The following is a 26,759-nucleotide window of genomic DNA, read 5'->3' as shown; positions in this document are numbered from 1 at the left end:
AACTACCATCAGCGAACAGGCAACCTACAGAATGGGAGAAAATTTTTACAATCTACCCATCTGACAAAGGGCTGATATCCAGAATCTACAAAGAACTTAAAAAAATTTACAAGAAAAAATCAAACAACCCCATCAAAAAGTGGGTGAAGGATATGAACAGACACTTCTCAAAAGACGACATTTATGCAGCCAACAGACACATGAAAAAAAATGCTCATCACTGGCCATGAGAGAAATGCAAATCAAAACCACAATGAGATACCATCTCACACCAGTTAGAATGGTGATCATTAGAAAGTCAGGAAACAGCAGGTGCTGGATACGATGTGGAGAAATAGGAACACTTTTACACTGCTGGTGGGACTGTAAACTAGTTCAACCATTGCAGAAGACAGTGTGGCGATTCCTCAAGGATCTAGAACTAGAAATACCATTTGACCCAGCCATCCCATTACTGGGTATATACCCAAAGGATTATAAATCATGCTGCTATAAAGACACATGCACATGTATGTTTCTTGCAGTACTATTCACAATAGCAAAGACTTGGAACCAACCCAAATGTCCAACAATGATAGACTGGATTAAGAAAATGTGGCACATATATACCATGGAATACTATACAGCCATAAAAAAGGATGAGTTCATGTCCTTTGTAGGGACATGGATGAAGCTGGAAACCATCATTCTGAGCAAACTATCACAAGGACAGAAAACAAAACACTGCATATTCTTACTCATAGGTGGGAACTGAACAATGAGAACACTTGGTCGCAGGATGGGGAACATCACACACCAGGGCCTGTCATGGGGTTGGGGGAGGGGGGAGGGATAGCATTAGGAGTTATACCTAATGTAAATGACGAGTTAATGGGTACAGCACACCAACATGGCACATGTATACGTATGTAACAAACCTGCACATTGTGCACATGTACCCTAGAACTTAAAGTATAATAATAATAAAATGTCAAAAAAATAAAATAAATAAAATATAACTGGTTGCCACTGTATACACAAATGCTTCAGAAGGCTTTTCATGAAGATAAAGCATTCCCTCAGCAAATACTTACGGAAGGCCTTGCAGGTGAACAAGGCACACAACTGGCAGGGAAGGCAGGCAATTTCAAGAGCATGTAAGAGCCATCTTGCATTACAGAGAGGGGCAGGCTCTACCCAGGAAAAGGACCAACTCAGCATAATTGAAGGGACACTGGAGAAGACTCCCCAGTGACAGGGGAAGACTCCCCAGTGACAGAGGAAGACTCCCCAGTTACAGGGGAAGACTCTCCAGTGGCAGCTAAGCCAAGACCCAGGGATGAACAGAAGGCAGACAGAGAATGGATGACAAGGTAGAAATAAAGAATAAGGGGCGGATACACACACACACACACACACACACAGACACACACACATCCACACACAGTTTCTTCTGATGAGTTAGTCTGATGGCAGTTAGTGCGATGAAGGAAACTGCAAAGGCTCTGGCTAGAGAAAATCAGAGCTAGGACTGTTCGGAGAAAGCTTCCTCAAGATGTTTTGGTAAAGAAGAAGCCAGCCATGGTAAGGCTGGTGGTGGTGGTGGTAATGGTGGTGGGGATTCCACACACAGGTAACAGAAAGCACAAAGGCCCACTGCAGATAAAAGCAATCAAGGGAAACGGTGACTTGGGATGAAGCTGGAGAGGTGGGTAAGGCAGTGGCCTTGCAGGTGGAGGGAGGAGTCTGGTTTGTGTCCCAGGTGCAATGGGAAGTCTGGAGAATGGCATGGTCTGGTGTCAACTTTACACACTGGCTGCTCTGGGAGGATGGATTTCACTGGGGCAAGAGCGGAAGTGCACCCCAGTTAGAAGGCTCCATGCCAAAACCTTCACTATGGTGGAAGACAACCTGTGCAGGGGTGACAGTGCAAATGGAGGGCAAAGGACTCCGGAGGCTAGAGGTACAACCCACAGGGCCCTGATGGGCAGGACTTGAGGGGAAGGGAAGGCAGAGGCAGGATCACTGTCAGGTTCGAGCTTAGTCTCTGGGGGGAGCAGGGGGTGGTGACCGACCAAGATGGGTAAGTCTGGGAGGCAGACGGGGGCATTCTGGCAGGGAAGGCAGGTGCAGATACTAGTCTGCATCTCTGGGCTGTGATGTAATTTGGTAATTTCAAAATCATGAAGTTGGATGAGATCACATACACAGAGAGGAGACAAACACCCAGGCCTAAGACTAGAGGCACTGGATGAAGAAGACAGAGTCCAGCTTGCCCACACCTCCCCAGGCACGCCTGCCCAGCACCACGTGTCCAGCCACGACAGGAGAGCAGCTCAGCAAGTGCTGTCGGTTGGCTCGAATGCTGCTGACAGGTCCAAGGGGGTGGGGACAGAAAGAGGCTGCTGGAGGTGGCAATAAGGACTTGGCTGGGGACCTGCAAAGAACAGCTTCTGTGAGGCAATCAGGATGGGAGCCAGCCTGGAATGGACTGGAACATGGATGGGAACAGAGGAATAGAAGACAGCTTGTGCAGAAGCTGCTCTCCAGAAGCTTGGCTGTGAAGGGAACTGGAGAAGGCGTGATCATTGGAACAGGATGTGGCATCAGGGGAGGACATCTTTCCGAATAGTTGTGAAAATCTGCTGGGACTGCATATGCTGACAATTATGCATCAGAGCGGGAAAAAGGTGACAATGTTAATTGCCATATGAAAGGACAGGAGCGGGAGGAGGGTAAGGTCTAGAGCACCATGGAGGGACAAACCCCTGATAGAAAGGACAGCGGGTGAGACTGGGCACACCACTGTCGATTTGGTGAGGGAAGGTGCGGAGCCCTGCCTTATTCCGCCCTTAGCCCATCTAACTTGCGTTCGGCCTTCAGATCTCAGTTCCAACACCACTTCCCGTCGTGGGCCCTTGGCTCAGTTACGTTACCTTTCAACATCGTTTGTTCTCCATTGAAGCACTTGTCCTCGTTTGTAATTGACATCTACTTGGTATCTGTCTGCTCACAGTTTCTCCCCACGAAGGGTAGGGCCTGTGTCTCTCTTTGCTCCCCACTGTGAACCCATGGCCTCATACAGAGCCTGGCCAGGTAGGCAGCACCTAATAAGCACTTATCGGCTGCAGAGACTGATGAACAAGATGGAATCATGTAATCATGCCTGTTGTAACCATTAGGCAATGGCAAAGACCTAGGTTCCAAGTAAAGAACAACTTTGGTGTGTTGACATCGTCCCTTGCAGGTACAGGACTTTCTCTTAAACATTCTGAAAAATCACTCAATTTCTTCAAGATGTAGATGGGAACCACGAAAGGGTCTTGACATGATGAAAACGGATCTTCAGAAGAACCCTCAGCACAAGAGAATTGAGTCCGAGTGACTTTCCCTGACACGTAAGGCCTTCCACAGAAGGTCCTCTCTTACCTTCCTTCCTCCTTAATGACTCCATGACACTCATGCTACAGCCAGGCTTCTCCCCAGAGGAGCAGAAGTTCCGGAGAGCAGGTTCTCAGGAGCTTCTGTTCCTCTGGGCATCTCCCAGACCTGCAGAGCCCGGGACAGGGTGAGAGCCCGCAGGACGCTGCACCTCTTTCGGAAGACTCTCCCCACCAACCTTTGGTGCAGCAGAACCCTCTTTTCTTGCACCCCAGCTCCAGACCCCCCATGTCTAAGATGCCTTCTCTGACTCCTTCATGCCTCAGGAGCCTCTGAACTTCTGGGTCGCCACATCATAGGATCCTGCTCACTCAGCTTGTCACACGGGTCTCTCCGGCAGTAATGAGCTTTAACACTCTCATGGCATCTCCCACCCACCTGAGAACAGGCTATCTGCTTACATCTTTTACTTTTGAGACAGGGTCTCTCTGTCGCCCAGGCTGCAATGCAGTGGCGCAGTCATGGCTCACTACAGCCTCAACCTCCCAGGCTCAAGTGATCCTCCCACCTCAGCCTCCCGAGCAGCTGGGACTATAGGCACACAGCACCAAGCCTGACTAATTTCTGTATTTTTTGTAGAGACGGGGTTTTGCCATGCTGCCCAGGCTGGTCTTGAACTCCTGGGCTCAGACAGTCTACCTGCCTTGGCCTTCCAAAATGCTGGGATTACAGGCATGAGCTACCACACTGGGCCTATCTGGTTTCAATACACGGGGAAATAGGAAAGGAGTGACTCAGCAAAGCCCCCTGCCAGATAGAGTCCTCCCAAGGGTCTCCTATCACTGTGGCATCCTCCCTCACAGCAGTCAAAGTGTCTACACTTGTACCCACAGACTATCCCAACTGCAGAACCAACTTCCCACTTGTAAAAACACAATGACGTGCAGGCTTACTGAGCACACGCAGGGGCACCGTTGACCTCAATGAGCCACACCTTCAGCTCCTCATCGACCATGAAGTCAAAGCCGAAGAGCTGGAAGCTCTGGTAAGGGAGGTGCTTGGTGCTAATGGCAGGCTCCACGCTCAGGAGGCAGTTCCTATGAGGCGGGAGGGGAAATGCTCATTAGAATGGGGTGGTCAAAGGAGAAGGAAGACATAAGGTGTGCTTGAAAGATTTTATATGAGATGAATACAAATATCAGCTTTAATTGTCTCTTTCCTTTTTTTTTTTTTTTTTTTTGAGATGGCGTTTTGCTCTTATTGACCAGGCTGGAGTGCAATGGCATGATCTCGGCTCATGGCAACCTCCGCCTCCTGGGTTCAAGCGATTCTCCTGCTTCAGCCTCCTGAGCAGCTGGGATTACAGGCATGCGCCACCAAACCCAGCTAATTTTGTATTTTCAGTAGAAACAGGGTTTCTCCATGTTGGTCAGGCTGGTCTCGAACACCCAACCTCAGGTGACCTGCCCGCCTCGGCCTCCCAAAGTGCTGGGATTACAGGTGCGAGCCACCGTGCCCGGCCTAATTCTCTCTTTTCAACTTATTACCATTAGGTTATTCAAGAGAATGTTACTTATCAAGCATTTGTTAGAAAACTCTGCAATCACTCATGTTCTTCCAGGCAAAAGCCACTTTCCCATGTCTCAAGAAGCAGTAGAGTGCCGAGTCATTGTGGCCTTTGTAAATGAAGATTCCTCCAACAGCTGGGCTGCTGCCATGTTTGTTTATAACACATAAAACATTTCCATGTATTTTTGCCATGTAAAGAATGGACTGCCCTTTGGTGAAGGGCAGGATTTGCAAAAAAAAAAAACAAACATGTTGACCTCATGATTTCCCTAGTTCTAGTTCTAATGGCAAATTATTGCTAATTAAAAGATTTAAGAGCTATACATGTTGAAACTAAATGTTGAAATGTAGAAGTATTATTAGCAACAATGAATGGAAAAATGGCAGGATTTTAGTGACACAGAAAAAAAGTTGAAAGTGAATCTCGGAAATACAATGAACAAGTACATGAGGTCTCAGGTCAGACCAAAATCTTGGACAAGTGATTGTTCAATGAGATAATTACATAAGGAACTTGTCATAACTCCTGGCACCTAGGAAGCATTTAATAAATGTTACTGTTATGAACAATTTTTCATCATATTTCATTATGATAACCATATATCTATTATTTAGGAATAATAAATACCTCTTATCTACAACCATCCCAGAACACCTATGCCATTTCTGTTTTATAAAGATCTTCCCTGATTTTTCACCCAACTGAATGCTGGGTCAAAATATTTCTCTCAGTAAATAAAATGTGCTACAATGACTCTGGGGTACCAGAGATAACTGTCCTTCTACACAGCTGTGTATTTGGAAGGAAAAAGATACAGGGGCCAGCCAGGCGCGGTGGCTCATGCCTATAATCCTACCACTTTGGGAGGCCGAGGCGGGTGGGTAACCTGAGGTCAGGAGTTCGAGAGCAGCCTGACCAACATGGCAAAACCCCATCTCTACTAAAATTACAAAAATTAGCCAGGCATGGTGGCAGGTGTCTATAATCCCAGCTACTCCAGACGCTGAGGCAGGAGAATCGCTTGAACACAGGGGGCAGAGGTTGCAGTGAGCTAAGACTGTGCCACTTCACTCCAGCCTGGGTGAAAGAGCAAAACTCTGTCTCAAAAAAAAAAAAAAAAAGAAAAAGAAAAAGATACAGGGAACTGTCGTCCATGTGACTAACTCTAAGATGTAGCTCTAGATGCAGGTTTTGACTCATGACTTTAATAAAGAACTGAGGCCTTTGTGAACTTGGAGCCAGGGTCAATCCTCCTCCCTCGGCCCCCCACAAACTTCAATCTCCTTTTCTTTTTTCCTAAAAAGAAAAATATTTTAATTGATACATTTAAACCTTTAAAAACTATTTTGGTTTAAATGGTTCTTTTAAGATGAGTCATTTAAAAACCAATTATAATAAAAATTTCTTCTCCCATTCATATTCAGCCTGCATTGACAAGCACACATCACATTAAAAAAAAAATCCCTGTTCTACACAAGAATATCCTTAACTTTTACTTTAATTAAAATACTCTTGGCTGGGCGAGGTGACTCACACCTGTAATCCCAGCATATTTGGAGGCCAAGGCAGATGGATCACTTGAGGTCAGGAGTTTGAGACCAGCCTGACCAACATGGTGAAACCCTGGCTCTCTACTTAAAGAAAAAAAAATTAGTTGGCTGTGGTGGCACATGCCTGTAATCCCAGCAACCCAGCAACTCAGGAGGCTGAGGCAGGAGAATCGCTTGAACATGGGAGGCGGAGGTTGCAGTGAGCCGAGGCTGCAGTGAGCCGAGATCATGCCATTGCACTCCAGCCTGGGAAACAGAGCGAGACCCTATCTCCAAAAAAAAAGCAGGAGACAGGGTCTCACTCTGTCGCCCAGGCTGCAGTGCAGGGGCCCAATCATGGCTCACTGCAGTCAGCCTTCACCTCCCCGAGCTCAAGCGATCCTCCCAATTCAGGCTTCCAAAGTAGCTGGGACTACAAGCACGCACCACCACACCTGCTAATTTTTTTTGTAACTTTTAGAGACAGAGTTTCGCCATGTTGCCCGGGCTGGTCTTGAACTCCTGGGCTCAAGTGATCTGCCTGCCTCAGCCTCCCAAAGTGCTGGGATTACAGGCATGAGCCACCGTACTTAGCCTGTTTTAATTAGAATATTCTTAAAAATATTATAATTAAGGAAGATGTAAAAGTTTAACAGATGCTCATGGTAAAAAAGAGAGAGAAAAAAATACTAAAATATAAAATGAGGGCCGGGCACAGTGGCTCATGCCTGTAATCCCAGCACTTTGGGAGGCTGAGGCAGGCAGATCACTTGAGGTCAAGAGTTCAAAACAAGCCTGGCCAACATGGTGAAACCTCGTCTCTACTAAAAATACAAAAAATTAGCACTGAGTGGTGGCACATGCCTGTAACACCAGCTAGTCAGGAGGCTAAGGCAGGAGAATCGCTCAAACCCGGGAGGCAGAGGTTGAAATGAGATGAGATTGCGCCACTGCACTTCAGCCTGGGTGATAGACCAAGACTCTGTCTCAAAAAAATAAGATAAAATAAAATTGAAAGAAGTATTACATTCCAACATAAAGACAAACCTGAGAATCAGAAGCAAATCAAAACTAATTTTTTTTTTTTTTTTCTGAAAGCTCAAGATTAATAATTCACTTTAAAGGATTTTTATCCATCATCAGAGACTTATACAGTGCATCTTTTTTTGGCTGGAGTGGGAAGTTAGGGGGAGGCTAGCTGGAAGGAAAGAAAACCTGAGAGCTGCTGGGAGCATTTATAGCACCACAGCAGCAACACTCTGAACAGCAATGAACAATGCGGAGAGGATGCCGCAAACTTCCAATAAAGCTTTTGCCTAAAATAGGAATTCTTTTTCCAGCATACTTGATTTATCTGGTGTCAGAATTCCAACCACCTATAGTCCCTGAAGAAATGGGACTCCAAGCCCTGTAATTATTCTACTGGGCTCTACGTGAGAATACAGTAAGGAAAAAGTCTCAGTCATTGTGACAGAGTAGCATTGACATGGTGGATGGTAGAACAATGGGACAGAATGGAGATCCTAGAACAGACCCTCACATAAATGGCCACCTGATTGATTGATTGATTTCTGAGATGGAATCTTGCTCTGTTGCTCAGGCTGGAGTGCAGTGATGCGATCTTGGCTCACTGCAACCTCCACCTCCAGGGTTCAAGCAATTCTCCTGCCTCAGCCTCCCAAGTAGCTGGGATTACAGGCATATGCCACCATGCCTGGCTAATTTTTGTATTTTTAGTAGAGACAGGGTTTCACCATATTGGCCAGGCTGGTCTTGAACTCCTGACCTTGTGATCCACCCACCTTGGTCTCCCAAAGTGCTGGGATTACAGGTGTGAGCCACTGTGCCCAGCCAGCCACCTGATTTGTAACAAAGACACACCACAATGCAGTGGGGAAAGGACAAGTGGCCCTGGGTCAATAGGATATCCTTGTGGAAAGACATGAAACTTGATATATAACAACTTCAGATAGATTATAGTTCTAAAATAGAGATAAAACCCAGATGTCTACCAACTACAGAAGGAATAAACTGAAATATTTACACAATGGAATATTACACAGTAATAAAAAGGATAAACTACTGTTATGTGCAATAATATGGATGAATGCCACAGATATAACACTGGAAAAAGCTGAACATAAAACAAGAAATATGGTATAATTCCATTTACATAAAGTTTAAGAACAAGCAAAATGAATCTAAGGTGATAAAAGTCAGAAAAGTGGCTGTCTTTGGCAGGGTATTTATTTATTTATTTATTTTGAGATGGAGTCTCGCTGTGTCGCCCAGGCTGGAGTGCAGTGGCACAATCTTGGGTCACTGCAAGCTCCACCTCCCGGGTTCAAGCGATTCTCCTGCCTCAGCCTCCTGAGTAACTGGGACTACAGGCGCCCACCACCATGCCCGGCTAATTTTTGTATTTCTTAGTAGAGACAAGGTTTCACCATGTTAGCCAGGATGGTCTCAATCTCCTGACCTCGTGAGCTGCCTGCCTGGGCCTCCCAAAGTGCTGGGATTACAGGCGTGAGCCACCGCACCTGTCCTGGCAGGGAATACATGTCTTGAGGGAGTTCAAAGGAGTCTTCCGGGATGCTGTAAATGTTTTATATTTTTATGTATATCACAGCTAGGTGAGTACATGCATAACTGAAAACTCACCAGACTGTACACTTTGTGGATGTTACACCTCATTTAAAAAATCTTTACTAGACTTAGTAAACTGTAGTAAATGAACATTGATGCTAAAATACTACTTCCAGGCATATTTAGAAATGAGACCAAGAGAAAAAAAGACAATAGAAACAGACCTAAAAGTCAGGAGTTGGCAAACTTTTTCTATAAAGGGCCAGACAGTAAATATTTTAGGTTTTACAGGCTATGTACCGCCTCTGTTGCATATTCTCATTTTTACAATCTTTAATATATAAAAAACATTCTTTGCCCACAGACCTTACAAAAACAAGCTATAGGCCATATGCAGCCCATACACAGGGCATACTCTGGATTACTCTGCCATGGGTAATCTAGATTTTGGAGTTATCAGATAAGGATGTTAAAGAATTGCCATTATCTTCAAGAAAATATGAGGCAAGTGGGAGAATTTCGTAAGACAACTATAATATGAAAAAAAGAAACAAATGGAAATTTCAGAACTAAAAAGCACACTAACTAAAATCAAGAACTCAACAGGTGAGTTTAACAGCAGCTTTTAAAAGCTTTTACCTTGTAAAAATTGTTAATAGGTTTTAATAGATAAAGAAAGGATTAGCAAACAAAGATGTCAGACGAAAAGAATGAGTACAACTATGGAGAGATAAAATGATACACAAATGCCATAAAAATGTGAGAAACAGTGAAAAGCATTAACAATCATGTAATTAGAGACCTAGAAGAAGAGGAGAATGGAGCAAAAGACACAATTGAAAGTATAATGTCCATGAATATTCCAAAACTGGTAAAAGATATCAAGCCACAGTGCAAGAAGCACTATGAACCCAAATGCAGGAATATGTACAAAGAAAACTACACACATCTCGTAGTAAAATTTATAAAAACCAATGTAAAGAAATCTCAAAAATAGAGAAAAGATACATTAAGAGCAATACTAAGATTTCACCTGACTTCTCCGCAGAAAAGATGGAAGCCAGAATACAATGGTATGCAACCTTCAGAGTGGGAAAAGAAATTAACTGCTTATCTAGAAATCTATTTCCAGAGCAAATGTCCTTAAAAAAAAAAAGACAAAATATATTTCAGACAAATAATAACTAATTTATCACAGCAGACTTTACTTAAAAACTACTAAAAATTAGTTTTTTTTTTAAACAGAGTCTCGCTCTGTCACCCAGGCTGGAGTGCAGCAGCACAATCTTGGCTCACTGCAACCTCCACCCCCCAGGTTCAAGTGATTCTCCCACCTCAGCCTCCTGCGTAGCTTCGACCACAGGTGTGCACCACCATGCCCAGCTAATTTTGCATTTTTTGGTAGAGATGGGGTTTCAGCATGTATCAGGCTGGTCTCGAACTCCTGACCTCAAGTGATCGGCCCACCTCGGCCTCCCAAAGTATTAGGATTACAGGTGTGAGGTACCGCGCCTAGCCTAAAAATGAGTTTCTTAACAATAAGGAAAATAATCCTAGATAAAAGCAAGGACATGCAGGAAAGGAAGAGAAACAACATAAATGGTCAAAATGTGGGGAACTCTAAATGAATATTAACTATCTGTAATCATAGGAATGCTGTCTTGTGAGTTTAAAATATATGTAATATTAATTATTCCCCATGTACCCACCATCCACTATCTTTAAGCCTCTTCCCTGTGTCCCTTTTGCCTTCCTTCTAGGGATAGGAATAACCACTATTTTGAATTTTATGTTTATCACTTCTTCGTTTTGCTTTACATTTTTACCATACATGTGTATTCAGCTAAATAAAACATTATTCAATTTTACTTGTTTTTTAACTTATGTAAGTGAAATAAATTTGTATGCATCTTCTATATAGCTTGTATTTTTGCATTTTTTGCTTAATATTATTTGTATATTTATATTTATATTTATATTTGTATATTTATATTTATATTTGTATAAATATTTATATTTATATTTGTATACTTATACTTGTATATTTATATTTATATTTGTATAAATATTTATACTTGTATAAATATTTATATTTATATTTGTATAAATCCAGTGAAAATACCCTTCAGGAAGATGGTGAAATAAACACATTCTCAGATGACAGAAAACTAAGAGGATTTATCAGCAGCAAAACTGTTCTAAAAGAAATGCATAAGAGAGAGACTCAGAACTTTAAAACTTAAGGAAGTATATGGGTAAATATAAAACCTTAAAAGAAATGCTTAAGTCTGAAGGGAAATGATACCAGAGAGAATCTCAGAACTTTGCAACTGAAGGAAAAACAATAGTATCTGGGTAAATACAAAAGAATATTTTTCTCCTTTTATAAAGTGGATTTCTTATAGACAGTATAGAGTTTGGTTTTATAGTTTAAAAATAATCCAACCTGATTATCATACCTGTGCAAATATATATATAAAACTGTTGATAGCAAAAATAATAACATTATGTGGTAGAGATTTCAATGTGTAGATATATACATATGATAACTATAACAGAGGGCAAGAGTTAGTGAACTAGTTATAAGGTTTTTGCATTTTATTTGAAGTGGTAAATTATTAACTCTAAGAAGGCTGTGAAATAATTGATATGTATACTGTAATTCCTAGAGCAAGCATTAAAAAAAAAAAAAAGAAGACATAGCACCAAATACTCAACAGGAAAATTAAAACTCTAAAAATATTTCATATAATTAAAAAGAAGATGGGAAAAAGAGACAAAAAAAAACAAAAACGAAAACTACAATAAAGGAGGGGACAGACAACAAATAATAAGATGGCAGATGTGAGTCCAATACAATAATTACATTACATTTAAGTGGCATAAACACACCAGTTAAATGACAATGATTATCACATTGGATTAAAATTAAAATACAGGGCCAGGCGTGATGGCTCACGCCTGTAATCCCAGCACTTTGGGAGGCTGAGGCGGGCGGATCATCTGAGGTTGGGAATTCCAGATCAGCCTGACCAACATGGAGAAACCTCACTTCTACTAAAAATACAAAATTACGCCAGGCGCGGTGGCTCATGCCCAAAATCTCAGCACTTTGGGAGGCCGAGGTGGACGAATCACGAGGTCAGGAGATCGAGACCATCCTGGCTAACACGGTGAAACCCTTTCTCTACTAAAAATGCAAAAAATTAGCCAGGCATGGTGGCGGGCGCCTGTAGTCCCAGCTATTTGGGAGGCTGAGGCAGGAGAATGGCATGAACCTTCGAGGCGGAGCTTGCGGTGAGAGGAGATCGCACCACTGCACTCCAGCCTGAGTGACACAGTGAGACGCCGTCTCAAAAAAAAAAAAATACAAAATTAGCTGAGCGTGGTGGCACATGCCTGTAATCCCAGCTACTCAGGAGGCTGAGGCAGGAGAATCGCTTGAACCCGGGAGGCAGAGGTTGCAGTCAGCCGTGATCACGCCACTGCACTCTAGTCTGGGCAACAAGAGTGAAACTCCATCTCAAATGATAATAATAATAATAATAATAATAATAATAATAAAAAAATACAAATACAAAACCCAACTATATGCTGTCTACCAGAAAACTACTTTAAATATAGAATATAATACCTAGGGACAGTATACAATAGAATAGAATAGAATATAGAATAGAATGTGGAGTGGAGGGGAGGGGAGGGGCGGGGCGGGGCGGGGCGGGGCGGAGCGGGGCGGAGTAGAATAGAATAGAATGAAAATAAAGCTCTCCCTCTCCCTCTCCCTCTCCCTCTCCCTCTCCCTCTCCTTTCTTCGGTCTCCCTCTCCTTCTTTTTTCGGTCTCCCACTATTATCGAAGCTGGACTGTACTGCCATGATCTCGGCTTGCTGCAACCTCCCTGCCTCGGGCTCCTGTGACTCTCCTGCCTCGGCCTGCCGAGTGCCTGGGATTGCAGGCGCGCGCCGCCACGCCTGAATGGTTTTTGTATTTTTGGTGGAGACGGGGTTTCGCCGTGTTGACCGGGCTGGTCTCCAGCTCCTGGCCTCGAGTGATCTGCCTGCCTCGGCCTCCCGAGGTGCTGGGATTGCAGACGGAGTCTCGCTAACTCAATGCTCAATGGTGCTCAGGCTGGAGTGCAGTGGTGTGATCTCGGCTCGCTGCAACCTCCACCTACCAGCCTCCTGCCTTGGCCTCTTAAAGTGCTAAGATTACAGCCTCTGCCCCGCCGCCACCCCGTCTAGGAAGTGAGGAGCATCTCTGCCTGGCCGCCCATCGTCTGGGATGTGAGGAGCCCCTCTGCCCGGCCGCCCTATCTGGGAAGTGAGGAGCGCCTCTGCCCGGCCGCCCATCATCTGGGATGTGAGGAGCGCCTCTGCCCGGCTGCCACCCCGTCTGGGAGGAAGTGAGGAGCGCCTCTGCCCGGCTGCCCCGTCTGGGAGATGAGGAGCACCTCTGCCCGGCCGCCCCGTCTGGGAGGTGAGGAGCGCCTCTGCCTGGCCGCCACCCCGTCTGGGAGGAAGTGAGGAGTGCCTCTGCCCGGTTGCCCCATCTGGGAAGTGAGGAGCGCCTCTGCCTGGCCGCCACCCCGTCTGAGAAGTGAGGAGCGCCTCTGCCCGGCTGCCACCCCATATGGGAAGTGAGGAGCGCCTCTGCCCAGCCGCCTCTTCTGGGAGGTGAGGAGCGCCTCTGCCCAGCTGCCCCGTCTGGGAGGTGAGGAGTGCCTCTGCCCGGCCGCCCCGGTTGGGAGGTGAGGAGCGCCTCTGCCTGGCCGCCACCCCGTCTGGGAGGAAGTGAGGAGCACCTCTGCCCAGCTGCCCCATCTGGGAAGTGAGGAGCGCCTCTGCCCGGCTGCCACCCACTATGGGAAGTGAGGAGCGCCTCTGCCCAGCCGCCCACTCTGGGAAGTGAGGAGCGCCTCTGCCCGGCCGCCCACTCTGGGAGGTGAGGAGTGCCTCTGCCCGGCCGCCCCGTCTGGGAAGGGAGGAGCGCCTCTGCCCGGCCACCCCGTCTGGGAGGTGAGGAGCGCCTCTGCCCGGCCGCCACCCCATCTGGGAGGAGGTGAGGAGCGCCTCTGCCCGGCCGCCCCGTCTGGGAAGTGAGGAGCGCCTATGCCTGGCCGCCACCCCGTCTGGGAGGAAGTGAGGAGCGCCTCTGCCCGGCTGCCCCATCTGGGAAGTGAGGAGCGCCTCTGCCTGGCCGCCCCGTCTGGGAGGAAGTGAGGAGCACCTCTGCCCAGCTGCCCCATCTGGGAAGTGAGGAGCGCCTCTGCCCGGCTGCCACCCACTATGGGAAGTGAGGAGCGCCTCTGCCCAGCCGCCCACTCTGGGAAGTGAGGGGCGCCTCTGCCCGGCCGCCCACTCTGGGAGGTGAGGAGCGCCTCTGCCCGGCCGCCCACTCTGGGAGGTGAGGAGGGCCTCTGCCTGGCCACTCCGTCTGGGAAGTGAGGAGCGCCTCTGCCCGGCTGCCACCCACTATGGGAAGTGAGGAGCGCCTCTGCCCAGCCGCCCACTCTGGGAAGTGAGGGGCGCCTCTGCCCGGCCGCCCACTCTGGGAAGTGAGGAGCGCCTCTGCCCGGCCGCCCACTCTGGGAGGTGAGGAGGGCCTCTGCCTGGCCACTCCGTCTGGGAAGGGAGGAGCGCCTCTGCCCGGCCGCCCCGTCTGGGAGGTGAGGAGCGCCTCTGCCCGGCCGCCACCCCATCTGGGAGGAAGTGAGGAGCACCTCTGCCCGGCCGCCCCGTCTGGGAGGTGAGGAGCACCTCTGCCTGGCCGCCACCCCGTCTGGGAGGAAGTGAGGAGCGCCTCTGCCTGGCTGCCCCATCTGGGAAGTGAGGAGCGCCTCTGCCCGGCCGCCCACTCTGGGAGGTGAGGAGCGCCTCTGCCTGGCCACTCCGTCTGGGAAGGGAGGAGCGCCTCTGCCCGGCCGCCCCGTCTGGGAGGTGAGGAGCGCCTCTGCCCGGCCGCCACCCCGTCTGGGTGGAAGTGAGGAGCACCTCTGCCCGGCCGCCCCGTCTGGGAAGTGAGGAGCGCCTCTGCCTGGCCGCCACCCCGTCTGGGAGGAAGTGAGGAGCGCCTCTGCCTGGCTGCCCCATCTGGGAAGTGAGGAGCGCCTCTGCCCAGCCGCCACACCGTCTGGGAAGTGAGGAGCGCCTCTGCCTGGCCACCCCGTCTAGGACGTGAGGAGCGCCTCTGCCCGGCCGCCCAGTCTGGGAAGTGAGGAGTGCCTCTGCCCGGCCGCCCAGTCTGGGAAGTGAGGAGTGCCTCTGCCCGGCCGCCCTGTCTTGGAGGTGAGGAGCGCCTCTGCCTGGCCGCCACCCCGTCTGGGAGGAAGTGAGGAGCGTCTCTGCCCGGCCGCCCCGTCTGGGAAGTGAGGAGCGCCTCTGCCCGGGCGGCCCCGTCTGGGAAACGAGGAGCGCCTCTGCCCGGGCGGCCCCGTCTGGGAAGCGAGGAGCGCCTCTGCCCGGGCGGCTCCGTCGGGGAAGTGAGGAGCGCCTCTGCCCGGCCGCCCCGTCTGGGAGGAGAGGAGCGCCTCTGCCCGGCTGCCCTGTCTGGGAGGTGTACCCGACAGCTCCGAAGAGACAGCGACCATCGGGAGCGGGCCATGAGGATGATGGCGGTTTTGTTGAAGAGAAGGGGAGGAAGTGTGGGGAAAGGAAGGAGAGATCAGATTGTCGCTGTGTCTGTGTAGAAAGGGGTGGGCATAGGAGACTCCATTTTGTTCTGACTAGGAGAAGTTCTTCTGCCTTGGGATGCTGTTGATCTATGGCCTTTCCCCCAGCCCCATGCTCTCTGAAACATGTGCTGTGTCAACTCAGGGTTAAATGGATTAAGGGCGGTGCAAGATGTGCTTTGTTAAACAGGTGCTTGAAGGCAGCATGCTCTTTAAGAGTCATCACCACTCCCTAATCTCAAGTACCCAGGGGCACAAACACTGCAGAACGCCGCAGGGTCCTCTGCCTAGGAAAACCAGAGACCTTTGTTCATGTGTTTATCTCCTGACCTTCTCTCCACTATCATCCTATGACCCTCCCATATCCCCCTCTCCGAGAAACACCCAAGAATCATCAATAAATACTTCATAAATTAAAAAAAAATAAAAATAAAAATAAAAGCTACAAAAATAAAAAAAATAAAAAAAAATAAAATAAAATAAAAGGATGGAAACATACTCCAAACATGGAGACATACCATGGAAACATTAATCAAAAGAAAGCTAGATTGGTTATATAAAAATTAGATAAATAAATACGAAATACTGGCTGGACATGGTGGCTCCCGCCTGTAATCCTAGCACTTTGGGAGGCTGAAGTGTGTAGACTGCTTGAGCCCAGGAGTTCGAGACCAGCCTGGGCAACATGGTGAAACCCTGTCTCTACAAAAAAAAAAAAAATACAAAAATTAGCCGGGCATGATAGCATGTGCCTGTAGTCCCAGCTGCTCAGGAGGCTGAAGTGGGAGGATGGCTTGAGCCTGGGAGGCAGAGGTTGCAGTTTGTGAGATCATGCCACTGAACTTCAGCCTGGGCAACAGAGTCAGACCATCTCAAAAAAAAAAAAAAAAAAAAAGAAAGAAAAAAAAAGAAAATTACATAATGATAAAAGAGTCAATTCCCAAAGAAGAGATAACAATCCTAAATATATATGCATCTAATAACAGATCATCAAAAGACATGAAGCAAAAATAGATAAAATTGAAAGGAGACATATACAAATCCATAATTATACTTGGAGACTTCAGTGCCTCTCTTTTCAATAATAAATAGAACGAGCATCGCTTCTCGGCCTTTTGGCTAAGATCAAGAGTAATAAATAGAACAAGCAGAATAAGGCCAGGTGCAGTGGCTCATGTCTGTAATCCCAGCACTTTGAGAGGCCAAGATGGGAGAATTGCTTGAGCCCAGGAGTTCGAGACCAGCTTGGGCAACAGGGCAAAACCCTGTCTCTACAAAAAAAAAATACAAAAATCAGGCGGGTCTGGTGGCATGCACCTGTAGTCCCAGCTACCTAGGCTACTTATGCTTGAGCCCAGGAGGTTAAGGCTGCAGTGAACCATGTTTGTGCCACTGCATTCCAGCCTGGGAAACAAAGTAAGACCTTGTCTCAAAAAACATAAAAATAAAAAACAACACTCTGCCCAATTATAGCCAAGTACACATTCTGTTAGTGCACATAGAACATTAAAAGACCTTCTGGGCTATGGAAGAAACCTTAGCGACTTTTAAAGATGAAACCAGACAAAGTCTCTTCCTGACCTAATATCTGGATATTAAACAAAAATTTCTAAATCACATGAATCAAAGATAAAATCATAAGGGAAATTAGAAAATATTTTAATAAAATGGAAATGAAAACATAACATAGCAAAATCTGTGGGATTCTGCTAATGCAATATTTAGAGGGAAACTGATAAAGGGAAACTGAGACATGCTTTTATTTTTTTAAAAAAGAAGTATCTCAACCAGCCTGACCAACATGGAGAAACCCCGTCTCTCCTAAAAATACAAAATTAGCCAGCCGCGGTGGCACATGCCTGTAATCCCAGCTACACAGGAGGCTGAGGCAGGAGAATCGCTTGAACCCAGGAGACGGAGGTTGCGGTGAGTCGAGATCGTGCCATTGCACTCCAGCCTGGGCAATAAGAACAAAACTCCATCTCAGAAAAAAAAAAAAAAAAGAAAGAAATATCTCAAATGAATTATTTAACCTTTCACCTTAAAAACTGGAATAGGCTGGGCATGGTGGCTCACACCTATAATCCCAGCACTCTGGGAGACTAAGGTGGGAGGGCTGCTTGAGCCCAGGAGCTTGAAACCAGCCTGGGCAAGACAGTGAGACCCAATTCTACAAAAAATTAAAATATTAGCCAGGCACAGTGGTGTACACCTGTAGTCCCAGCTACTTGGGAGGCTGAGACAGGAAGATCCCTTGAGCCTAAAAGTTTGAAGCAGCAGTGAGCTATGATCACACCACTGTACTCCAGCCTGGGCAATAAAATGAGACACCATCTCTTAAAAAACAAACAAAAAGCACAACTAGAAAAAGAGTAAATTATATCCTCCAAAAAGCAAAAGGAAGAGAATCATAAAGTGCATAAATCAAAGAAGCTGAAAAGAAAAACAATAGCGAAAACCAATAAAACCAAAAGCTAATTTTTTGAAAAGACTGATAAAATTGATAAATGTTTAGTCAATCTGTCCAAGCAAAATAGAGAGAAAATATAAATTAGCCAGGCATGGTGACTCACGCCTGTAATCCCAGCACTTTGGGAGGCCGAGGGGGGGTGGATGACCTGAAGTCAAGAGTTCAAGACCAGACTGACCAACATGGAGAAAACCCATCTCTACTAAAAATACAAAATTAGCCCAGCGTGGTGGCACATGCCTGTAATCCCAGCTACTTGGGAGGCTGAGGCAGGAGAATTGCTTGAACCCAGGAGGTGAAGGTTGCGGTGAGCCGAGATCACACCATTGCACTCCAGCCTGGGCAACAAGAGCAAAACCCTGTCTCAAAAAAAATATATATATATATTATATATATATATACACACACACACATAACCATTATCAGAAATGAAAGAGGAGACATCATTACAGAACCTACAGACATTAAAAGGAAAATAAAGGAATATTACAAAAAATTTTTGCCAATAAATTAGACAACTTATATGAAACAATTCTTTGAAAGGCATAGACGCCAAAGTTCCTTCAAGAAGAAACACGTAATCAAAAAAGATACAATTAAGTTACCTTATTATATGTTTGATTTGTAGTAAGATACTACTTTCTAGGGTAATGTTCAAAGCACTTGTTAGGTACTGATTGAACTCCTTGAAGAACATTTCATTTCCTTCTTCATACTTCCCGTAGTTCTTTGAGTACTCTTTTTGAATGCAGTGATTGGTCAAATGGCAGGTTTTGTCTTGGAAATTATCAACATGATATGGTTCTGAAGCAGTCCGAAGCACACCCTCTCTATAGAGGTAGATATTATACTGATGATCCACCAAGACCCAGCTTCTGCAATTCAACAAAAACACTGCTTTACTCAAGTCATCCAAAGTTTCTGCATATTACATACATCAATCTCCACATCTTGACTTATTTTCTGGGGTAGGTGAGGAGTGGGAGGCAACTACAGAAGGAGGAAGTTTCTAAAACTGTAAGAGGCATATTATGATTTAGCTAAGATAGTGAGTTATCACTACAATGAGGCAAACAAAACATTTTACCATAAATAACAAGGAAATTTTGATCAAAAGATAAAGCATTTTGAAGAGATTCAGATGATTTTTTTTTTTTTTTGAGATGGAGTTTTGCTTTTGTTGCCCAGGCTGGAGTGCAATGGTGTGATCTCGGCTCACTGCAACCTCTGCCTTCCGGGTTCAAGCAATTCTCCTGCCTCAGCCTCCTGAGTAGCTGGGATTACAGGCACATGCCACCACGCCCGGGTGATTTTTGTATTTTTTGTAGAGACAGGGTTTCACCATGTTAGCCAGGCTGGTCTCAAAATACTGACATCAGGTGATCCACCCACCTTGGCCTCTCAAAGTGCTGGGATTACAGGCATGAGCCACCACACCAAGCCCTAGATGGGTTGGATTTTAAGGTTAACCTATGAAACCTCCATTTGTTATGTCTCCTCTTTGAGTAATCTTAAGAGTGTTCCTCCTGAAGATGATCTGACACAGGGTTGATGTTCAAGAAGCGACAAATCGTTATGAAGCAATCAAGGAGACAGAGTCCTTGGCAAGGAGCTGACAGCAAGGCCAAGAGTAAGTTGGAGAGGGAGGGATGTTTAGCTTTAGAAAGCACCACACAACATCTTTCTCCATGCCAAGCCCTTTGCTCAGAAACTTAAAATCCCCTGAGGTGTGGTCATAAAATCCACAGAGTGGGACACAAATAATGAAGTGAGGAGAAATTATTTGGCAAGGTTGCACAACCTGTTGTGTCTGAATTACGTGTTCCATGCACATCTCTCAGTTTATTCCATGAGCAAGACCATACATTTATATTCATTTCTTTGCATCTACAAGTCATTTTCATAGAAAAGATTTTTTTTTTTTTTGACACAGGAGTCTCACTCTGTTACCCAGGCTGGAGTGCAATGGTGCGGTCTCAGCTCACTGCAACCTCCCCTCCCGGCTTCAAGTGATTCTCCTTCCTCAGCCTCCTGAGTAGATGGGATTACAGGTGCCTGCCACCATGCCTGGCTAATTTTGTATTTTTACTAGAGATGGGGTTTCACCATGTTGGCTAGGCTGGTCTCGAACTCCTGACCTCAGGTGATCCGCCCACCCTGGCCTCCCAAAGTGCTGGGATTACAAGCATGAGCCACTGTGCCCGGCCAGAAAAGAATATTTTTTAAAAAAGAAAATCCATAATCGTAGTAACATTTTCTAGATGGAAAAAAGAAGAAAAATAGAAAATTAGGTACAGAAGCTCAGTTCCATTCAGCTGCGCTCAATTTTGGTAACACATTAAACATGGTCAAACACTTCCTCATATTCCATGTCCCCCTCCCCACCATATAACATGGCAGTTTTTTCAGATGAATAAAAACAAAAGCTATGGACATGAATGCATTACCGAATGTCAAACTTGCGATGACCTGGCTCAAGCAGCAGAGGGTGCTCAAGATATTTCTGGATCACGTGCACTTGGCCCTGGTTGTCTATGAAATCGAGAAGCTCTGAAGCCTCTGAGGAGATAAGAATGCCTTCACCTAACAGGGAAAAAGCAAAAGAGAAACCAGTCCAATTCAAACCAAGAGCTCTCTATAAAGCCAGAAAGGAAATACAAACAGCAAAAACCCCACAAGAGGCTTTCAATGTCCTGCTCATCTTTTTCCCTCCCTTCCTTACTCCAGTCTCCCACACGCTCCCTTCTTCCCTCAAGAGCACCCAGGATTATCCTACCAACTCTTTCTCCATACGGGTTGTCAACGCAATCTTGGCTGGCTACCACCATGAAACCTCAGTTTTACAGAAATTCAAAGTGCCTAAGCGCTCAAAATAAATACCATTCTTTACTGGTCACTGGCTACCACAATAAAGACTATAATGACAATAAATCCCCTTCCTTCACTATATCTTCTAGAACTACCAGGAAGATAAAGGCATAAAGATGAATGTTCAAGTACGTCCCTTGCAGCATTGTAACAGAAAAAACTGGATACACTGGAATTGTCCATTAACATTAAATAATTGATATATCCTTTTTGATAGCTTGAAGTATAATTCATATACCAAAAAATGTATCCTTTGAAAGTGCACAGTTCAATGGCTTTTAGTATATTCAAGAGTTTTAAACCATTATTACAGTTTTTGTTGTTGTTGTTGTTTGTTTTTTTGAGATGGAATCTCTCCGTCGCCCAGGCTGGAATGCAGTGGCGCAGTCTCAGCTCACTGTAACCTTCGCCTCCCAGGTTCAAGCGATTCTCCTGCCTCAGCCTCCTGAGTAGCTGGGATTACAGGCGTGCGCCACCATGCCTGGCTAATTTTTGTATTTTTAGTACATATGGGGTTTCACCATGTTGGCCAGGATGGTCTTGGTCTTCTGACCTCGTGATCTGCCCACCTTGGCCTCCCAAAGTGCTGGGATTACAGGTGTGAGCCACCATGCCCGGCCTACTACAGTTTAACTTTAGAACGGTTTCACCACTTCCCCCCAAAAAACTCTGTACCTATTAGCAGTCACTCACTACTCCCTCCTCACCCCAGCTTCTGACAACCACTAATCTACTTTCTGTATCTATGGATATCTCATCTGGACATTTCATATAAACGGAATCACACAGTATGTGGCCTTTTGTGTCTAATTCCACTTAGCACAAAGTTTTGAAGGCTCATCCCCATTGTAGTGGGTATTAGTATCACGTTCACTCCTTTCTATGGCTGAAGAGTCATTTTTGTTCAGTCATCCATTGATGGACGTTTGCATTGGTTCCATTCTCGTCTGCCTCTTATGAATAATGCTGCTATAAGATTTGCACACAAGTTTTTGTGAACATATATTCTCAATTCTCAGGAATACTAGGTATGCAGGTGTGTACCACCACATTAGCTGATTTTTGTATTTTTTTGTAGAGATGGGGTCTTACTGTTTGCTCTTTTTCTAATTGGATTATGTGTCTGTTGTTGTTTACTGTTGTTTTGAAAGTTGTTCACATATTCTAGATCTGAGTCCCTTGTCATATGTATGACTTAAAAATCCTTTCGCCCAGTTTGTAGCTCATTTTTATCCTCTAATGAGGTGTTTCATAGAGCAGAAGTTTTATTTTGATGAGGTTCAATTTATCAATTTTTACTTTTATGGATTATACTTTTGGAGTCAAGCTCAAGAACTCTTTGCCAAGCCCTATCTCCTTTTTTCTGAAAGATTATTAGGTCCACGATCCATTTTGAGTTAGTTTTTGTATGAGGTGTGAGGCTTATGTTGATGTTCATTTTTCTGCCTGTTGATATCCACATCTAGTACAATTTGTTGAAAAGTTTATCCTTCCTCTATTGAATGGCTTTTGCACCTTTTTCAAATATCAGATGGGCATATATGTTTTGGTCTATTTCTGAGTTCTCTATTCTCTTCCACTGATTTATGTTTCTTCTGTTTTTGAGACACAGTCTTGCTCTGTCACATAGTGGTGTGATCTCGGCTCACTGCAACCTCTGCCCCCTGGTTCAAGCAATTCTCATGCCTCAGCCTCCCGAGTAGCTGAGAGTACAGGCATGCGCCACCACACCTGGCTAATTTTTTTGTATTCTTAGCAGAGATGGGGTTTCACCATGTTGGCCAGGCTTGTCTCGAACTCCTGACCTCAGGTGATTCATCCGCCTTGGCCTCTGCTGGGATTTCAGCCGTGAGCCACTGTGCCTGGCCCCACTGATTTATGTTTCTATTTTTCCATGAATACTACAGTGTATTGAGTACTATAGCTCTAAAATACGTCTTAGTATCAGGTAGCATGTTCATTTATACTTTATTCTTCTTTTTCAAGATGTTTAAGCTATTCTAGGGCTTGTGCCTTTCCATATGAATTTTTATTATTTATTTATTTATTGACATGGAGTCTTGCTCTTGTCGCCTAGGCTGGGCCCAAGTGATTCTTCTGCCTCAGCCTCCTAAATAGCTGCAATTACAGGCGCCCGCCACCGTGCCTGGCTAATTTTTGTATTTTTAGTAGAGACAGGGTTTCACCACGTTGGCCAGCCTGGTCTCGAACTCCTGACCTCCAATGATCCACCCGCCTCGGCCTCCCAAAGTGCTGGGATTATAGGCGTGAGCCACTGCACCTGGGCTCCATGTAAATTTTTTTTTTTTTCTTTTCTTTTTTTGAGATAGAGTCTTGCTCTGTTGCCCAGGCTGGAGTGCAGTGACGCGATCTTGGCTCACTGCAACCTCCGTCTCCCGGGTTTACGCCATTCTCCTGCCTCAGCCTCCCGAGTAGCTGGGACCACAGGTGCCCGCCACCACGCCTGGCTAATTTTTTGTATTTTTAGTAGAGATGAGTTTTCACCGTGTTAGCCAAGATGGTCTTGATCTCCTGACCTCGTGATTCACCCGCCTCGGCCTCCCAAAGTGCTGGGATTATAGGCGTGAGCCACCATGCCCGGCCCCTCCATGTAAATTTTAAAAGAAGCTCCATGTCTGTACAAAAATCTTGCTAAGATTTTGATAAGAATTACATACACCTATAGACCAGTTTGGGGTGAACTGACATCTTAACTATACTTTCCTGCAATCCATGAACACAGTATGTCTGTCCATTTCTTTAGGTCCTCTTTGACTTCCTTCATAATCATTTTACTATTTTTAGCATACAGAGCCTGTACATGTCTTGTTAAATTTATACCCAAGCATCACATTTTCTCTGGGGTGACTGTAAGTAGTACTGTGGTTTTTTGTGTTTTTTTTAGACGGAATTTTTGCTCTCTTGCCCAGGCTGGAGTGCAATGGTGCGATCTCAGCTCACTGCAACCTCTGCCTCCTCGGTTCAAGTGATTCTCCTGCCTCAGCCCCTTGAGTAACAGGGATTACAGGTGACCGCCACCAAGTCCGGCTAATTTGTGTATTTTTATAGAGACAGGGTTTCAGCAAGTTGGCCAGACTGGTCTCGAACTCCTGACCTCAGGTGATCCGCCCGCCTTGGACTCTCAAAGTGCTGGGATTACAGGTGTGAGCCACTGCACCCAGCTAAGTAGTTTTGTGTTTTTAACTTTGGTTTCCACATGTTCATTGTTGGCATATAAAAATGTGATTAAGTTTTGTGTGTTGCTCTCATATCCTGTAACATGGCTGAACTCACTCTTTAGTGAGTTGTCACCATTTCTTATTTTAACCATTTCAATAAAAGTGTAGTGACAGCTCGTTGTGGTTTCAATTTGCTAGAATCTTCTGATCTATGCTTTAGATTTATAGCTGATTTCTACCTGGATCTCATGCTTTCTGTATAAATGAATTCAATTCAGTTCATTAATTCAATGATCCACCTTTCCCAAATGTTAATGCCCTTTTCAACTACCTTGTTCCTGTCACTTGTTCTACCATCTGGTGAGCTTCTTGAACAAGAAACTGCAAATCAACCTGGAAAAGTTCCCTTCTTCTCTTTCCCTACACACATGACTCATGCTGTTTCATCTCCCTTAGGAATCAGACTCAGATTTTTTGATACAACAGTATCAAAAATTATAAAATAAATTTGAATTTTATGTATTGTTTTATACCTACAAAATAAGAAAACAAAAATGGTGATACTTTTAATGAAAGTTCGTCATGAACTGCTCTGTTAGCTCACAGCCCTTTGAAAAAGCCAGAGGATAACACAGAGCAAGAGCCATAAAGGCTTCATATCATTTGACCAAGTAATCTCATGTTTCAAACTTACTCTAATGAAATTTTTAAGAAGAAACAAGAGTCAAGGCTGGGTGTGATGGCTCATGCCTGTAATCCCAGCACTTCGGGAGGCTGAGGTGGGAAGATCACTTGAGCTCAGGAGTTCAAGAACAGCCTGGGTATCATAGTGAGACCTCATCTCTACTAAAAATAAAAAAATTAACATGGTGTGGTGGTGCACGGCTGTAGTCCCAGCTACTCAAGAGGTTGAGATGGGAGCAGGCCCGGGAACAGTGGCTCACGACTGTAATCCCAGCACTTTGGGAGGCTGAGGCAGGCGGATCACGAGGTCAGGAGATCGAGACCATCCTGGCTAATGCGGTGAAACCCTGTCTCAACTAAAAATACAGAAAATTAGCCGGGCGTGGTGGCGGATACCTGTAGTCCCAGCTACTCGGGATGCTGAGGCAGGAGAATGGCATGAACCCGGGAGGCGGAGCTTGCAGTGAGCTGAGATCGCACCACTGCTCTCCAGCCTGGGTGACAGAGTGAGACTCTGTCTCAAAAAAAAAAAGAGGTTGAGGTGGGAGGATTGCTTGAGCCCAGGAAGTTGAGGCTGTAGTGAACTGAGATCATGCCATCTCACTCCAGCCTGGGCAACAAAGTGAGACCTTGTCTCAGAACAAATATATATATATATATACACATACACACACACACACACACACACACATACACACACATATATAAAATAAAAAATTAAAATTAAAAAAGAAACAAGGATGATCTACAGCAAAGACATTTACTACTGTTATCTGTAATAGCGGAACAATGGGGTTGTTTCTAAACAATAATTTTCTGTTATAGATGTAGTATGTTCCCACGCTCCAGGTGAGAGGTGAAGGTGGCTAGATTAGAGATAGGCAGTGGACATGGTAAACAGTGGCTTCATAATGGATAGAGTTTGAAGGTTGAGCCAACTATACAAACCATGTAGAAGGTACCAAATAAATACTTCTTTAACAAGAATAAAAGCCATTCATTCATCCTATTGGTTTCATTTTATGGTTTCCAAACATAATAAATATATATCAAATATATATCTCCTCAACTCCTAAAGCAAAAAGTCTTTGGCATTTTATTCTCTCTTGACTTCCCCCTGCTGCTTGGTGTCCCTCTGAGTCTTGTCTTGGTGAGGGTCCAGGGATCACCAGGTGTCCTCACAGTGGCCATTCTGACTCCAATCCCAAACCCACAGGAGAAAGGATGTCTATTTCCTCTTCTAATTCTGTCATTTACCTTTGGAACCACACTAAGGGGCAGTACTTGAGAAATGGTCACAAGAGGGGAGAGAGAAGTAGGTGAGGTACCTGGCTTGTGGCAAGAGTCCAACTCTCCCCCTTTCAGGGATACCAGTTGAGGCCTTCCTGTCTCATGGTTGGTGGAAAAGAAGGTGAGGTCTCTTCGACCCGGAATAGAAATGAGTACCAATGGCCAGATGTCTTCCAAGGCAATGTAAGAAGTGAGTTCAAAATGGAATGGTTTTGTTTTGTTTTGTTTTTTTGAGAAGGAGTCTTGTTCTGTCGCCCAGGCTGGAGGTGCGATCTCAGATCACTGCAAGCTCCACCTCCCGGGTTCACACCATTCTCCTGCCTCAGCCTCCCGAGTAGCTGGGACTACAGGTACCCGCCACCACACCCGGCTAATTTTTTGTATTTTTAGTGGAGACGGGGTTTCACCGTGTTAGCCAGGATGGTCTCGATCTCCTGACCTTGTGATCTGCCCGCCTCGGCCTCCCAAAGTGATGGGATTACAGGCAGTGAGCCACCATGCCCAGCCAGAATGGTTTTATGAAGAGCGTATGAGGGCATTAACATAGACAGAGATTG

General features: G+C 45.5%; 1 protein-coding gene across 1 annotated transcript in view; it reads right to left on the bottom strand.

Annotated features, from left to right (window-relative positions):
* TTL (tubulin tyrosine ligase) overlaps positions 1–26,759 on the bottom strand; it is a 71,097-nt gene that overhangs the window by 7,928 nt on the left and 36,410 nt on the right. Inside the window, exons 5-7 of the mRNA XM_054472160.2 lie at positions 20,629–20,764; positions 18,787–19,056; positions 4,314–4,457 (exon numbers count right to left, since the gene is read on the bottom strand). Coding sequence (XP_054328135.1) covers positions 4,314–4,457; positions 18,787–19,056; positions 20,629–20,764 — 550 coding nt within the window. The remainder of the gene's footprint in view (positions 1–4,313; positions 4,458–18,786; positions 19,057–20,628; positions 20,765–26,759) is intronic.

The sequence above is a fragment of the Pongo pygmaeus genome, chromosome 12, assembly GCF_028885625.2.
Source record: "Pongo pygmaeus isolate AG05252 chromosome 12, NHGRI_mPonPyg2-v2.0_pri, whole genome shotgun sequence".
Lineage (NCBI taxonomy): Eukaryota > Metazoa > Chordata > Mammalia > Primates > Hominidae > Pongo > Pongo pygmaeus.
The sequence above is the reverse complement of the archived record's forward strand: the minus strand, read 5'-3'. Positions and strand labels throughout refer to the sequence as shown.